At 35.1% G+C, this 16,942-nt stretch overlaps 2 protein-coding genes across 2 annotated transcripts; one reads left to right on the top strand and one right to left on the bottom strand.

Annotated features, from left to right (window-relative positions):
* The first annotated feature begins 4,215 nt into the window (after positions 1 to 4,215).
* On the top strand, positions 4,216 to 14,436 carry LOC141643151 (ubiquitin receptor RAD23c-like). Its single transcript, XM_074452192.1, has 12 exons — positions 4,216 to 4,565; positions 9,100 to 9,261; positions 9,476 to 9,529; positions 9,654 to 9,709; positions 9,844 to 9,897; positions 10,477 to 10,651; positions 11,845 to 11,997; positions 12,109 to 12,174; positions 12,389 to 12,436; positions 12,530 to 12,642; positions 12,716 to 12,794; positions 14,154 to 14,436. Exons 1-12 carry the CDS (start codon positions 4,500 to 4,502, stop codon positions 14,292 to 14,294), a joined length of 1,167 nt encoding a protein of 388 aa, XP_074308293.1. The 5' UTR covers positions 4,216 to 4,499; the 3' UTR covers positions 14,295 to 14,436.
* Positions 14,437 to 15,239: 803 nt separating this feature from the next.
* LOC141641483 (uncharacterized) lies at positions 15,240 to 16,199 on the bottom strand. The gene has a single exon (XM_074450142.1). It carries the CDS (start codon positions 16,197 to 16,199, stop codon positions 15,240 to 15,242), a length of 960 nt encoding a protein of 319 aa, XP_074306243.1.
* Positions 16,200 to 16,942: the final 743 nt, after the last annotated feature.

Here is a 16,942-nt window from a genome sequence, read left to right as displayed (position 1 = left end):
ATCGTATCAATTTCGGCCTATAGCCTTTCTTTGCAATGTAGTTTATAAGGTTATATCCAAGCTACTATGTGCAAGATTAGCTGAAGTGTTGCCTCAAATCATTGATCCTAATCAGGGAGCTTTTATACAAAATAGAAGCATCCAGGAGAACATACTAATATACCAAGATCTAATCAGATGCTATGAAAAGCCTAATGCATCTCCTAGATGTCTATTTAAAATAGATCTCCAAAAAGCGTATGATACTGTGGAGTGGTCATTTGTTGAAAAACTCCTTGAAGAACTTAGATTTCCAGTGGAGTTCCAGGAAATGTTGATGCAATGCATAACAACAGCATCCTTTTCCTTGTCCCTCAATGGAGAAATGTTTGGATATTTCCATGGCAAGAGAGGGCTCAGGCAGGGAGATCCCCTCTCTCCTCTTATCTTTACACTATGCATGGAATACCTGACAAGAACCATTAAGTATGTTGCTGCTAAATTTGAGTTCAAGTTCCATCCTATGTGCAAGCAACTACAACTGGCCAACTTGATGTTTGCAGATGATGTGCTCCTATTCTGCCATGGGGATGCCAAGTCTATTATGCTGCTTCTTCAATCCTATTCTACCTTCTCTAAAGCCACCGGACTAAAGATAAGTGCTTTGCAAAATCCAATGCTTATTTCGGGGGTGCCCGATCAACTTAAACAAGATATCCTGAGTGTGTCTGGTTTTGTAGAGGGTAAGCTTCCTTTTAAATATCTTGGAATGCCTATTCAAACTACTAGATTGCAAAGACAAGACTGTGAGTGCTTAGTTGAGAAAATCTGTAGTAGAATTCATGGTTATGGAGCAAAGAAATTCTCATATGCTGGGAGGCTTGTCTTAGTGAAAGCAGTGTTGTCTACCTTACACTCTTATTGGGCATCTTTGTTTGTCCTACCAAAGGGTATCATAGCAAAAGTGGAGGTCATTTGCAAAACTTCTTATGGGATAGTAGTCTTTGAATACCATAGGCGCCACCGGTGGCATGGGAAACAGTGTGCGAGGCCTAAGTCCGAGGGTGGTCTAGGGCTCAAAAACCTGGAAATGATGAATAAGGCTCTGATAGGCAAGTTGGTTAACTGGATTGCTGAGGATAAGGATACCATATGGGTCAAATGGGTGAAGCACAATCATCTGAAAGGAGTGAATCGAGCGGGTGCGATCCCGACCTGGTGCTAATACAAGTTGGGTTTGGAGGAGAGTTTGCAGGGTTAAGCAAGATCTGGTTGCAGCATATATCAATGGGACATGGGACATACAAGGGGTAGGATTCACCACTGCTAGATGTTACCAATGGCTCATGGGATCAAGTCCTAAGGTGAGCTGGGATGGGGTGATATGGAATGAATGGGTAATCCCAAAACATCAATTCATGGGATGGCTCTATGCACATGGAGCTTTCAAAACCAAAGCTAAACTGATCAGGTATGGGGTGGATATTGATGATCGTTGCTGGTTGTGTGGACAGGCATCAGAGGATTTGGATCACTTATTTTTTGGGTGTGACTACGATCGTCAGTAGTTCAACACCTACAACAGAAAACTGGGTTACAGTTACCAGTTGTTAGTGTCCTGGACTGTTGTGTACAGGATATTGGCACCAAACTACAGAGAGGAGTGAAAGCAGGAATGGTATTGGGAGCTATATATCATGTATGGCACCATCGAAATAAATGCAGGAATGAGGGGAGTCTACTGAGACCACAGAAGGTTGCTGCAAACATTGTCGAGGACATGAAGCTGATAGTCCATGGTAAAGACAGGAGAAAGATTTCCATGCTAGAAATAGATTGGCTTAAGGATGTTGGATTAATGTAATTGGTATTAGTTGATATGTACCCTTGGAACACTCTTTTTTGATATATATATTATACAACTCACATTTCACCAAAAAAAAAATAAAAAATTTAAATAATTCAATTGGTTATATTTGCATACTTTACCTACCAACTTTTTGGATAAAAGTGAAAAAGAGGATTGTTGTAATATATATGTAAGAAAATTTATATAATTAATTATCTAATTAATTTCAAGAATTTATTTGAGAGAAGAAGAATATTTTGTGAACTAAGGGGAAGATAAAAAAATTATTGTGAAATAAATACAAAGTATAATAATTGTGAGGAAAAACCAAAAGACCATTTATTAAATAAAAGAAATAAAAATTAAATGAATAGGTAGATTGATATAAATTTATGAGAGGAAAATAAAGAGTTTGTATTAATTTATTTTTGTGTTTGCAACTAATATTTTTGATTTTGTTTGTATTTTATAAGTATGTAACACATGGTATTTAGAGATTACTTTTAGTTAGATAATCAAGTAATTTATATAATTAAATTATTATTAACCAATAGAAAAATTACATGTAGATTAAAATTAAAAGCTTTAAGTAGGCTTTTAACTATATTGTATAGATTTTCATTATTAGGAAAATTTAATATAGACATAAATATAGAGTAATGAAAATGAAATATAAAAGGTCTACTTTTTTTTTTTTTTTTTTTTTTTTTTTTCTTTTTTTTTTTTTTTTTTTTGCAAAATACACATTGCATGAAAATTGTTTAGGTAGTTATCTTACCAACTAAAAATGGTAGATATTTTGTCTTTCCTTTTTATTTATAAATCATACTTTTAGATTTACATATGTATTCAATTTAATGAAATTGAGCAAGTTTATTGCAATAATATTTAAGAAAGAGTTGCAAATATAAGTAATTTAAAATTAGAGTGATGTAAATTTTTATTTTTCGTTTAACCAATTGTAGTTTAAAAAATTAAAATGTCAATGTTTAATGTTAAGTATGTTATTATTTGCCCTTAATATTTACAAATTCTTTATTATTTCATAAACGGCGTAAAATTAGAATAATATGATATTTATTTGTTACTTAAAATATTCTAAGAATAAACGTAGAAATTTAAAATTTAGTATGAATTTTGATTCTTAATTGTTTTTTAATTTATCTAGTCTAGAAATTAAAAAGGCCAAAATTTAATGTTTGTTATGCTAATTTATTTTTTATGTAAATACGGAGTATTTTTTAATTTGTGTATCGTTTTAAATGGACCGTTATACGAACATGAATTACTCTCTTAATTAAACACGTCATACTACGTGGAGGATTGGTGACGTGGAATTTTGGTAATGCAAGATGGCATTTAGTAATATGAGGTGGCATTGTCTACGTGACTTTTATGGTTTACCCTTTTAATAATATTTATAGATCATATTTATAGATTTACATATATATTTAATTTAATGAAATTGAGCAAGTTTATTGCAATAATATTTAAGAAGGAGTTGCACATATAAATAATTTAAAATTAGAGTGACGTAAATTTTTATTTTTCGTTTAACCAATTGTAGTTTTAAAAATTAGAATGTCAATGTTTAATGTTAAATATGTTATTATTTGCCCTTAATATTTACAAATTCTTTATTATTTCATAAACGGCGTAAAATTAGAATTATGTGATATTTATTTGGTACTTAAAATATTCTAAGAATAAACGTAGAAATTTAAAATTTAGTATGAATTTTGATTTTTAATTGTTTTTTAATTTATCTAGAAATTAAAAATACCAAAGTTTAATGTTTGTTATGCTAATTTATTTTTTATGTAAATATTTTTTAATCTGTGTATCGTTTTAAATGGATCATTATTATTATTAATATGATTATTTCAGTTCAATTCAGCTCAATTCAACTTTATTGATTCGATTCGATTCATTTCTCTCTTATTCGATTCGATTCGATTCATTCCATTCGATTCGATTCGATTGATTGATTCGATTGATTGATTCACTCCATTCGATTCGATTCGATTCGATTCACTCCATTCGATTCGATTCATTCGATTCGATTTATTGATTCATCCATTCGATTCGATTGATTGATTCATTTCTAAAAAAAGCGGAAAAAACAGGCGCTTAGTTAAACACGTCATACTATATGGAGGATTAATGACGTGGAATTTTGATAATATAAGATGACATTTAGTAATACAAGGTGACATTATACGTGACTTTTAGGATTTATCCTTTTAATAATATTTATAAATTATAAATTTTGCTAATTTTTCCATTTTCATAAATTACTCCTTACAAAATCCCTGAAGTCAACACAGTTTTTATTATCCTATAAAAAATGACCTTAAAATTTGGATAAGTCCCAAAGACAAGTACACAACTCAAACTAACTTTGCTTGCTCCATTCTCATTTCTTGTTACTTCTTTTAACTCCTCTACCGTTCACACCGCCTCGTATAAATAACAAAAAAAAAAAAAAAAAAACATAAAAAACAAAGAGAGAGAGAAGGCGACTGCTACAAAGTAACCTTTTCAACTCTCTTTCCACTTGCTCTCTCTCTCTCTCTCTCTCTCTCTCTCTCTCTCTATCTATCTATCCGCCCACGCGCCGCCGTATATCGCTCACGCGCCGGCGAACTTCGTTAGAATTTCGGAGAAAACGATGAAAATCTTCATCAAGACACTCAAGGGAACTAGCTTCGACATCGAAGTTACTCCTCGCGACGCTGTATATCTCTCTTTTTCCTTCTAGTTTTCGAAATTTTAACTTCAAGTTTTGTTTTAATTTGTGTGATTTCAGATTCGATTTTGTATCCGTTGATTGATACTGTTGAATGGATTAGTGTTAATCTTACATTTTAGGTTTGTATTAGATTTAATTGTGTTTTTTTGCGATTAATTGCGTCTGAATTTGGTGTTTTAACTTGAGAATTTATTAGGTTTAGCTGATTGAAAAAATGAGGTGGATTTTTAATTGCATTCGGTTAATTGATACCGTTAGAATGCATCGGTATTAATCTGACATTTCAGGATTATATTTTGCATTTAATTGTGTTTTTTTGATTAATTGCTTGTGATTTTGGTGTTTGTACTTGATAATCTTTGTTGTCAGGATTTTCTTAGGTTTTGGAATTGGTGTTTGTATGATTTCAGATTTGGTTATGTATTCGTTGATTGATACTAATGATCAGTATTAGTCTGACGTTTCAGGATTATGTTAGATTTAATCTTGTTTAATGCCTAATAGCTTCTTAATTTTAGTGTTAACTCGATAATCTATGCTGTTAGGGTTTTCTAGGTTTGAAAGTCAGTGTTAGTTGATTGGAAGATGCATTTATTTGATACTGTTGAATACATAAGTATTAATCTGCCATTTTAGGATTGTATCAGTTTTAATTAAGTTTTATGATCACAAATTCTCATTGAAGACGGACACTATCCGTCACAAGCTGAAGACAGATAGTGTCCCTCTCACAAAATACAAATGGATAGTGCAAGTGGAGGGAAAATGGATACCCCACATGCCCTCCCACTTGCATTTTGTGAGAGGGCCACTATCCGTCTTCAGCTTGTGACGGATAGTGGCCGTCTTCAATGAGACGGACTGTTTTATGATTAAGTGCTTCTGAGTTTAGTGTTGTAACTCGATAATCTATGCCCTGAGGGTTTTCATAGGTTTTGAAAATCAATGTTAGTTGATTGGAAGATGGAGGAGGGTTTTTAATTACATCGCCATGCGTTTTTTTTTTCAAGAGAGTGGAAATATTTAGGGATACAACAACAATAACAACATTACACTGTTGCGGTGGTGCCTCACAGGCTTCCACAAATGGTGGAGCGTAAAGGGAGAAGGATGTACGCAAGAGAGGCTGTTATACAGTTGGGGAAGGTATGGTAGAATTAGCTTGTGAGTGCATTTGCGGTAAGTAGTTTGTGCTCTCTAGTAAATCAAATAGAGTAATCGATTTACGCTCCATGAACTCTGGAGGGGATAGGTTGGATTTCTTATATTGTGATCACATTTGTTTACGAAGGCTGATAGTTCTAGACTGATAGTCCAAAATTTTTCCCTTCCCATCATTCCTTTTCTCTCTGCCATTGTGAGTGGTTAGTCCTTAGCTTCAGATTGGTGTAGTTTGGGTATTTTTACCTCCAAATTAATCCACAACTCGTATTGGTTGAAATGTATTCCTGGGATAATTTTTTTATTTGCAATCCTAATATTCAGTTGATAATTTGGTACGTTATGCAATGCTCATGTTTCTGAACTTACTTTAGTACGCATTTGTGTGCCTTGTAGATAAGGCGCAATTAGCAAGACGTACTAGTGTATCACTATTATGTTAAAAATACAAATTTATTTAAAAAACAACGCACCTCCTGTATATGAGACGCACACTTTTACACCAAGCATTGCGTCTCGTCGCCTCCTTGCTGCTCATCCCTTTAAAACTAAGTTTCTGATATGGAGCATTTTTTTCAGATGGGAGTTAACCTGGGCGAACAATGAAACAGTTTCTCAAATCAAAGTAATAAATTGGTGAACAATTGTTTCATGAAACAAACGTCCTATGAGAAGTTTCTAAACTCTTGAACTGAATGTCGAGTGATTCTCATTGTCAACCATCTTAGGCCCTGTTCTTTCTGGCTTATTTTCACCTACTTGACTCGATTCGATTCGACTCCATTCGATTCGATTCGGCTCCATTTCGATTCACTCCGCTCCATTCGATTCAAATCGGCTCCATTAAGTTCAGCTCATTTCAGCCTTACTCATCTTAAATTTAATAGTTATTATTAATTTTGTTATCAATAATACTATTTTTTAATATTATTCTTTATTATTATTATTATTATATTTAATAATAATGTTATTAATAATTTATTTATTATTATTATGAATATTATGAATATTATTATTAAAATGAATAATAATTGATAATAATATTATTTATTATTATTATTGTTATTATTATTATTATTAGTATTGTTGTTGTTGTGGTTGTTATAATTATTGGTATTATTATTAAAATTAATAACATTTATTATTAATATTATTGATGGGGCACGCCCAACCGACTTGACCCAATAGCCAATACGGGGTCATACAAGTCAACACGCTTGCCAACATGGTTACGGATTCGCTTGATACTCTACGAATCACGGATTGTTAAAAGCGAATTCTATCAACTGATTACTGAAAATACATATAACACATTTTCTATAAGCGAATCGCGAATCGATAAGGCGTATTCATAGCGAATATGGTAACCATGCTTGCCAACCATCATTTGAGGTACACATAGAAATCTATAAATACCTCATTATTCACCCATCAATGGTAAAATACTTCTCACCAACAACTTCCTCTCTCTAGAAGTAAAACTACTCGAGCTACTATGAGAAGGCACTAAACCTTAGCTTCAAGCAAGGTCCCAACTATCCACCAATCACGTAAGGCATCATAGAAGGACCTATTGCGAACCCTCCGAGGCCCTATTTGTTACGCGTGAAAGATCCATCCTCGGAGAGAGCAAGCATAGGTTCGAGGTGCCATCGTCGAAAGGAGCGCGTTGACCCGACCGGATTCGAGCAACGCTTACTTGAGTGTTTTTATTCGAAACAATTATTTTTACTAATATCATTATTAATATTGACATTATTATTTATTATTGTTATTAAGAATATTATTAGTAAAAAATTACTATTTTTTCATTATTATAATTTATGATTATTCATATACTCCTCCCTCTATCCCGGTCAATTGTTGTCCTTTGGTTTTTGGCACAAAGACCAAGGAAAGAGGAGGGGCCAATTATAAATGACAAGCGGACCAAATTGAGTGTGAATGATCAAATTGCTCATCAAGTTCATTCTTAAAATAGAAAGGACAATAATTGAATGAGACACCCCAAAATGAAATAGGACAACAAATTACCGGGACAGAGAGAGTATAATATTATAATTTTTTTTCTTAAAAATATTAATTTTAGTATAAACAGTATTATACTATGAATATTATTATTAGTACAGTTGATAATAACAATAATATTAAATATTATTATTATTATTAATAATATTAATATGATTATTTCGATTCGATTCACTCAATTCACTTTATTCGATTCAAATTTCACTTCTATTCGATTCGATCCAGCTCGGCTCCATTGATTCGATTCGGCTCTATTCGATTCATTTCGATTCGATTCGGCTCCATTCGATTCGATTCGGCTCTAAAAAAAGCCGAAAGAATGGGCCTTAAAATTTATGATCTTTATTTATATAAGCTTTTGTTTGAAGAATTGGAAATAGCTATGGTGAAGTTCCATGATATTATCTTTGACTCTTTGTAAGTAGCCACTTGGAAGCTCAAGTTAATAGTGAATATAGGGTGAACTGGATGGAATAGAATAGAGTTTGACGTGAATAGAACAGCTGCACAGAGCCTAATTGCTATGCATAAGCTGTTAGAATTTAGATGGATGGAACCAAGGTTTTGCCCACCCTTCACTACTTTCAGGGACACAAATGGTGGATATATTGTATCAGAATAGAGAAGGGATATCCACACGTTCATATATTCTGTATTTGTGTTGTGATTTCTCATGTTCGTTGTGACAAATGACATGGATGCTTTGTCTTATCGTACTATATTATTTGTTATGCATATATTCCTCCAGTAGAAACTTCTGGCAAATATGTTTACGTCACCACTTTTGCTTCTTCTCATGTACTTTTTCAATTTTTCCTTAATGGTATGTTTGGGAATCCCGAATTGGAATTGAATTTCCTAATTGAGGCGTTTCAAGTGTTTGGAACCCCTAGAATTTGGAATTGGAATTGTACTCGATTCCTTATCAATTCCAACCTTAGTTAAAATTTGAGGCTCTCAAATTCCTACCTATAGTAGTCATTTCAATTCCCTCACTATTTACCCTTTTTTTTGTTATGCAAATTTCATCGCAATATTTTCATTTATGATATTTTTACCGATCACAAATATTTTCCGTGACTATTTATTTTTTTCAAACAAAAAAAGTTCGATGACCTCGACCCATATCCATTCTGCACAATTCCAATTCCAATTCCACGAGTTTCCTAAACGAACTTTTGGAATTGGATTTGGAATTGAATACAAACATGTTGATTTCTACAATTGAAATCATGAAAATGAAAATGAAATCAATTTCGTGTTTCCAAACACTACCTAAAAGATAATGGTTACTTTCTCTTATTGGCTTGGTTGTTAATTGTTTATTCAGATTGTAGATGTGAAGAAACACATTGAGAATGTACAGGGTGCTGCGGTGTATCCAGCTGAAAAACAGGTGCTCATCTATCAGGGTAAGGTTCTTAAGGATACAACAACATTGGAAGAGAATAATGTTGCCGAAAACAGTTTCCTTGTTATTATGTTGAGCAAGGTGAGTTCTCTCTTCAATGGGTTGTAGATGCATGTTTTCTAAATTAGATCTTTCTATTGGCAGAACATTTTGTTGTATCAAGAAGAAAACGATAGTAGCTCTGACCTATTTTGTCCCTTGAGAAAAGAACATTGATACTTTCTGTTCATGTTTCATGGTTTGGTTAATACATTAATGTTAATTTGGGTTTTACATTCTGCTGAGTACAATGTAGGCTAAGCCTGCAGCTTCTGGAGGTCCATCTACGACTGCAGCATCTTCTGGTCAGGTAATTTTAGTAATGAAACATAGTTGTTTCACCTGCAGCTGATAATATTGCCTTTTCAACCCTTTTATTTTTAGTTTTGCTTCTTGCCACCCTGTTACATTTGGTCTGGTGTTTTCTGGTGCAGACTCAGACTGGTACACCTCCAGCGACAGTGCCAACATCAATTACGCCGCCAGTTCAGTGAGTAACTGTTTTCTTGTCTTCATGGTTTTCAAATCAACATTTCTTTAGTATTGGAATGTTCAGCATAACTTTACTATGTGTTCGTAATTCTTGAATTTTTTTCTTGTTAAGAGTACTGTATGTCATTGCAGGCCACAGGCTGCTTCGGAATCTGTTGTTGCACCTGCAGCTACTGCTCCATCCTCGTGAGTATTTGCTTATTACGCCTGTTTTGAATTATAAGTCGTTTCAGAAAATATCAAAAATTTCTTTTTATATGTTTTTCATTTTTCCAGGTACTACATCTTCACTAAATATTTCGAAACACCATTAATTAGGAAAAAAGAGATCCTTTTAATTTTTAGCTGTTGGATTGGTGGAAAGGTTTTTTTTTTTTTTTTTTTTTTTTTTTTTTTTCTATTTTCAAAGATCATTTATTACATATAACTACTACAACAATATTTTCCAAAACTTTCTTAATTCATGTGCAATCTCCTGAAACGACTTATAAAAAAGAACGGAGGGAGTATCTTTCAATTATTGGTTATTAATTTCATTTTCATTAGAGCCAAAGACTCATTGTTCCTTGGCTTTAGAGTGTGATGGATTAAGGCAAAGGTCTCGTTATATGCTTAACGCCTCACCCGCCCCAAACAGGAGCCTTTGAAATACTAGGGTAATAATGTAATAATTTCTGGTTGTACGAGTCCTTGTAGCAAAGGAATTTGCGTAAATCATCTAATCCTGTTTGTTTAACTGCCTTATATATACTTGGGACAAAATAGTGAAGCAAATGTCTATGATCAAGCTGCATCAAATTTAGTTGCGGGAAGCAACTTGGATTCTACAATTCAACAGATTCTTGATATGGGTGGTGGAAGCTGGGACAGGGATACTGTTGTTCGGGCACTACGTGCTGCCTTTAACAACCCTGAGAGGGCTGTTGAGTATTTATATTCTGTATGTTCCTCTACGAGAAAAGCTTTTGGTCATTATAATGGGTCATTGCTGAGTAGGTGTTTATTTAATTGCTTGTTGGTATCTGCTACTACCTTGTCTCAGGCTCCCAGTCAATAAATTACCCTTCTTTTTCAGGCTTGTTTTATGTTATGTGGAATGAGATACCACTCCATATCCATTTGCATGTGCTTACCTTCTAAATCAATAATAAAGCAAACATATACTATTGGCTGAGAGAAAGAGAATTACTTTTCTTAACCTTCAATGGCAAAACCATCTTGCTTCTCTAGTAATGTCTACATGGGATGGTATGACTACCTTCTATGCAAGCTTTTAAAATGATTGGAGCTTGAAGTCTTTTCCTTTGTGTATCCGGATATGGGTGGTGAGCAGACCTGTCAAAACTCGACCCGGCCAGAAAACCTGACCCGACCGACCCGTTTTTAGGGTTACAGACCCGGTTTTTTCGACCCGCGACCCGTTTGCCCCGAACCCGAAATGACCCGTTATTTTAGGGTCGAGACCCGACCCGAACGGGTCGACCCATTGGGTCAAAGGTAAATCAAGAATTTTATTAAAATATTAATATTTATATATGATATTTGAAAAAATAATTAAAAAAATATTTTTTTTATCACTTAAAATTACAAAAACAACTAAAAAGTTAATTTTATATAACTTTTATAATATTTAATAATAAAATAATTATTAAAAAAAATTTATTTTAATAATTATGTCAATATAATTAATGTAAACGTTGAATATGATTAAAATATTAATTTTAAATATGATTTACATTTTAAAAAAATATTTTTTTAATTAAAAAAATCGTTTAAAAAAGACGTTAGAAATTATTTTTTGACCCGTATTTTGACCCTAACCCGACCCGTGACCCGTATAACCCGACCCGTATCTGGCCCAACCCGTATTCTGACCCAACCCATATGACCCGACCCGGGACCCGACCCGCCCAACCCGTTTGACAGGTCTAGTGGTGAGCTAGCTGCAAAACGTTCTTTGTTTTCAGAAACGCCGTTATTTACCGGAGTCATTTCCATAATATGATTTTGGGCTCTATTTTGCTCCGTATGTTTCCAAGTGACACAGAATTACATCCTCCAACGGTATTGGACCAAATTCTTAGTAGGCATTGTCAATGGTTGATTTGAGTGATTTATATTATATGTCATCAGGGTATTCCTGAGCAAGCTGAAGTTCCTCCAGTTGCTCGAGCACCTACTGCCACACCTGCTGGTGGACAGGCTGCAGATCTTCCTACTAACGTTGCTCAGGGAGCTGTACCATCAAGTGGTCCAAACGCAAGTCCATTAGACCTATTTCCACAGGTGCCTAATTGTGTTTTGCTCGTCTTTTTTCTAGCTTGAACAAGATGTGAAACTGTTCCAAAATTTTGACACGGCATCCTGTTGTGTTATGTTTTTCCTTTTTGGATCTAGGGTCTTCCTAATGTGGGGTCAAATGCTGGTGCTGGCTCATTAGATTTCCTTCGCAACAGTCAGCAGGTAGGATATCTTGTTATATTTAAAAAGAAGAAAGTTGGTATAAAGGGAGCCACTGGAGCAATTATGATACTGGCGAGTTTTAGACTTATATCATGTGTGCCACCACTCAATTACTTTAGTGGCTAAACTAGCTTACATCTGGTGTGCTACCTTTTGAGCATGTTTATGCTATTGGATTACTATATCCTTGTTCTTTATATTTAATTGTTTCCAGTTCCAAGCATTGCGAGCTATGGTACAAGCCAATCCCCAGATCTTACAGGTATAATCCTTTCTTTCTGTTTAAAACTTAAATATGTTGGCTTTGATATTCAATCTTGCTGGAGAGTTTAAAATCCTCCAATTTTTTTGGCAGCCTATGCTTCAAGAACTGGGAAAGCAAAACCCGCATTTGATGAGGCTTATTCAAGAGCATCAAAATGATTTTGTTCGTCTGATGAATGAACCCGTTGAAGGAGACGGTGAAGGGTAATGCCTATCCTCTTCTTTCATGGGAGCTCTTTCACAATTATAGTTACTCACACTTGCTTTCATGAAACAGGAATGTACTTCCAGATTTGGCTTCTGCATTGCCACCAACTTTGAGTGTAACACCCGCGGAGCGTGAAGCCGTTGAACGTGTATGTATTTTCTATTTTTTGACAACAGTTTCAATTTAATTCGACCAATCGATATGGTTTACCATGCTATCTAGGTGCCATCAAGAATTGGTTTGAAGGGGCAAAAAAAGGCATGCCTTTTAAGTTATGTTTCTTTATCGATGATGGTTCAATGGTTCCTGCCTATGGTACTTCAGAGGGCAAGGATTGTACACAGCCCTAGAACTGTGCTAATAATGCCATTATGAAAATTGTGTGGGTGACATTCTGCTACTTCACAATATAAGAAACACTGTCATTTTACTTTATCAGAAATAGTGATTCTTGGAGCTTATCAGAAATGGAAATTGATTCCAAACGGTGAAAGTAGTGAATTGACACCAAATGTTTGTTCTTATGTGCAATTAGGCTCCTTTTGTTTCACTAGGTACAAATTAACCCCACAAGTTTTGGTTATTGTGTAATTAAACCTCAATTAATGACTTATCTTTATCTCCTCGTCAGTCTAACTCCATTTTCTTCGAAGTTTCTTAATTTCCATATAGCTTATATATATATATATATAAATAGAGTAAGAAAAAATAAATAACGTGCAAATAAATTTTTTTTTTTTTTTTTAATAATGAAGTAAACTCTAAAGAAAAATAGAGTTAAATTGAAAAGGAGGTGAAGATAAATCATTAATTTAGCTTAATTGCAGCAGAACAATCAAACTTATGCGGTTGAATGCACATTTGCTCCTAGTGAGACTAAAGGGGTCTGACTGTACCTAAGAGCATACATTTCTAGTTAATTTACTACTTTTGCCGGTTTTGAACTATAACACCTAAGCGTCTTGCTTGTGACGGGCTAATCCCGTCACAAGCTGAAGACCACTCACAAAAAGGGAGAGGGGACAAGGTGGGGCACCCCCCATGTGCTTCCCACTCACCTCTCAATGGGTATTTTATGAGAGGAAACGGTATCCGTCATAAGCTTGTGACGGATATCGCCCGTCTTCAATGAGATTTTGTGCTATAAAAATGGGTTGCATCAGTTTAATCTTTTGATACTCCCTCAATCCCATAGTTGTCTACCGCTGTTGTTTAATATTGGTCACTGGTCAGTCCTAGGCAATAGTTTATATTTTCTTTTTTAGGAGGATTCTGTATGGTGGATATTGACTATTAGTCCATTTGCACTTGTTTACAGTGGAAAAGAAAAACCCATTTGAAACAAACGTAAATTGTTGGCCAAGTTTGTTTGTTTTTTTTTTTTTTTTTTTTGGCTCCCATATTTCCCTTAATTGTACTCCTATTATTGCAAAAATTGAGCTTTTCATAGCATCACAGATTGTCGAGTTTGTGCTTAAACATAATACTTGTGATATTTGTCTGGCAGCTTGAGGCTATGGGCTTTAGTAGGGCTACCGTTTTACAAGTCTATTTTGCATGCAACAAGGACGAGACGATGGCTGCTAACTACCTCTTGGATCACATGGACGAGTTTGAAAATGAGGACGATGAAGGTGGTCTTTCATGAAATACAATGTCCTTTGCCATACCCTTGTTTTTTTAATTTATTCCAATCGAAAATTTGCTTGTATAACAGCAACGCTTGTGAGACAGTTATGTGGACTTGTTGCAAACCTGGGCTGTACTGATTTAGCTGCATGTTCTCTTTATGATTCATGTGTACAAATTTTAATCTTCTGCTTTTGCAATTTTGGTCTTTCTTAAAAAAAAATCTGAAACCCTTGTTTTCGAGCTGGATAATTGGCAGCGAGGATGACCAACCATTCTTTGAGTCGGACATCTATAAAGTAGCACCGACTTTGTGCCCACAGAACCCAAATGTGGCCTCCACATTATTATCTCAAAAGGTGATTGGAGCTCATGTTTGCATAAAATTAAAATGTGCGCTCAAAGTATTCAAGCAGTTATTAATGTTGACGGGTTTCATATGTTGATCACAAACAGCTCAAATTACTGAACTAGCTGATGTCTGTAATTGTCCACATATCATTTATCTCCCAGGACTTGACTGGAGATGAAGATTCGATGTTAACCCGCGGTCTATTCTGTTGGCGCAAAGCAAAGTGTCATCAGTGTTGTCACAAAATATAGTCTTTGACCCGAGTAAAAAGCTTTTGGGCGCAAAGCAAAGTGTGGTTCAAAATATTTAGGTAGGAGTTTGCTCATTCCAAACTCACACTCACATCTAGGGTTTGGTTTAGAAAATTGTTATTTTTATACACATCTCAAATTCATTGGATATGGGTTTCACATACTCAAATGGGAGAGAGTAGGGTATGAGTTTTTTTTTTTTGTTTTTTTTTTGGCAGCGGTAAAAAGTAGTAACCTTACAACCCCATTTCAGCTCTAGCTAGGTTATGGGCAACCTTATTAAGACGACGAGGTAAGAAATTAAAACAAATACAATGAAACGATGTAAAACAATTCTCAATATCCTGTAACAACCCTTTAGTCAGATGATGAGACGTCTCCACCTTAGCAAGTTGTAGCAAAAGCTGAAGGCAGTCGGAGGAAATATCCAAATGCAAGATATTACACCCCATAGCCCACCTGATAAGATCCCATATCCCCCCATGGCTTCAACTTGAATGGCAGATTCAACAATGAAGCTTCGAGCAAAGGTACAATAGCAGTCCCCCACCGGCGAAAACACCACCCACCCTAAAGAGGCTTGTAAAGAATCCACCCAACTAGCGTCAATTTTAGCACGAAAGGGTTTACCTGTACCTTTTTCCCCCACCATAAAGAACGGAAAATGATTGCTAATATCACTTCTAATAGTGTCCAAAGGGTCATAATGCTTGCCCCCAATGCCACCAGTTGCTTTAGAAATTGCGTGGTCCTCGGCCTCCAAAGCCACTCTTGCCACACTTGCTTGAAGATTATAGAAGTAGTCGACCGAGAATGTCTTACCTGAAAAAATCACCTCATTCCGAAGACGCCATATACTCCAAACAATAGAGAGGAAAAGGATAACAGAATTAGAAGGATTTTTCTTTGAATCAAAGAATAAGATCCAATTAATAACCCAGTCCCTAAGACAAAGAAACTCAGTGAAGTCCGTGGATATGCCAAGAGGAGAGCAAGCCCACGAACGCTTCACTAAAGTACAATCACGGAATAGATGTTCTAAAGTCTTAATGGAGCCGGACTCACAACATAAAGGGTACGAATGGTTCAGATTGATATTTCGCTTCACGAATTCCACACCTACCGAAAGTGAGTTCGTAATAATTCTCCAAATAAGGATTTTCCATACCCGAGGACCATGAAGGTGCCATAACTTTCTTTTACAGAAAGCCTTCACGGAAAGATTTATGCGATTAAGATTTCTTAAAGTACTGTATTTACTAAGGTGAGAAGAGAGGCAAATAGCATATCCACTCTTGACCGAATAGTTCCCTGAAGACATGTGCTTCCAAAAAAATGTAATCATTAGAAATAGACGCACAAATAAGCATAGCACAAATATTCCTCGCAATCAAACAGCTCATTAATGAGCTCGTAATTCCAACACAAGGTGGGAAGCAAAAGATCCTTAACCGTCATTCCCGTCATAGAAGTGAACGGAGGAAAACCAAGACTAGTGATTCTAGTTGGAGCAAACCCATTCACCCAATTTGCGCTCCAAATATTAAGCCCAGAATTAGTACCAAATTTTCATTCTAAACCTGGCAACACCAATTCCATGCCATAAGAAATGCTTTTACAGCCCCATGACAAAGAGGTACAAGCTTTCAAGGTAACAAGATTATCATTACGAATGAGCTTCATATAAAACACACGGCTAATCAGAGAATCTTTCGAATGTAGAACCTTCCATGCTAATTTTCCTAAAACTGCCTGGTCATACACTTGATATTCCGAATAGCAAGACCGCCCTCCGACTTGGGTAAACTAATGAAATTCTTGCTACAACAGTGAATAGTAGACCTAGATTTCGTTCCAGCCCACCATTAATGTGACAACAAGGAATTAATCTTATTAGCCACACTTGCCGGTATTTTGAACACCGATAGGACATAATTTGATAAGGTGGATAAAACAGAAGAAATCAAAGTCAGCCGGCCAACTGAGGAGAGGAAGATTCCATTCCAAGACAAAATACGTCGTTTAATCTTCTCAATAAGATCATTAAAAATAACCTTTTTAGAT

Source organism: Silene latifolia, chromosome 2, assembly GCF_048544455.1.
Source record: "Silene latifolia isolate original U9 population chromosome 2, ASM4854445v1, whole genome shotgun sequence".
In the NCBI taxonomy this organism is placed as follows: Eukaryota; Viridiplantae; Streptophyta; class Magnoliopsida; order Caryophyllales; family Caryophyllaceae; genus Silene; species Silene latifolia.
This window is presented reverse-complemented; position numbering and strand designations above follow the sequence as displayed.

Excerpts from the sequence above, each read along its gene's own strand:
- LOC141643151 (XM_074452192.1), top strand. The coding sequence starts at position 4,500 with ATGAAAATCTTCATCAAGACACTCAAGGGAACTAGCTTCGACATCGAA. Across the intron at positions 9,262-9,475 it reads TTGTTATTATGTTGAGCAAG|GCTAAGCCTGCAGCTTCTGG; the intron begins GTGAGTTCTCTC and ends AGTACAATGTAG. Across the intron at positions 12,643-12,715 it reads GTTGAAGGAGACGGTGAAGG|GAATGTACTTCCAGATTTGG; the intron begins GTAATGCCTATC and ends TTCATGAAACAG.
- LOC141641483 (XM_074450142.1), bottom strand. The coding sequence starts at position 16,199 with ATGTCTTCAGGGAACTATTCGGTCAAGAGTGGATATGCTATTTGCCTC.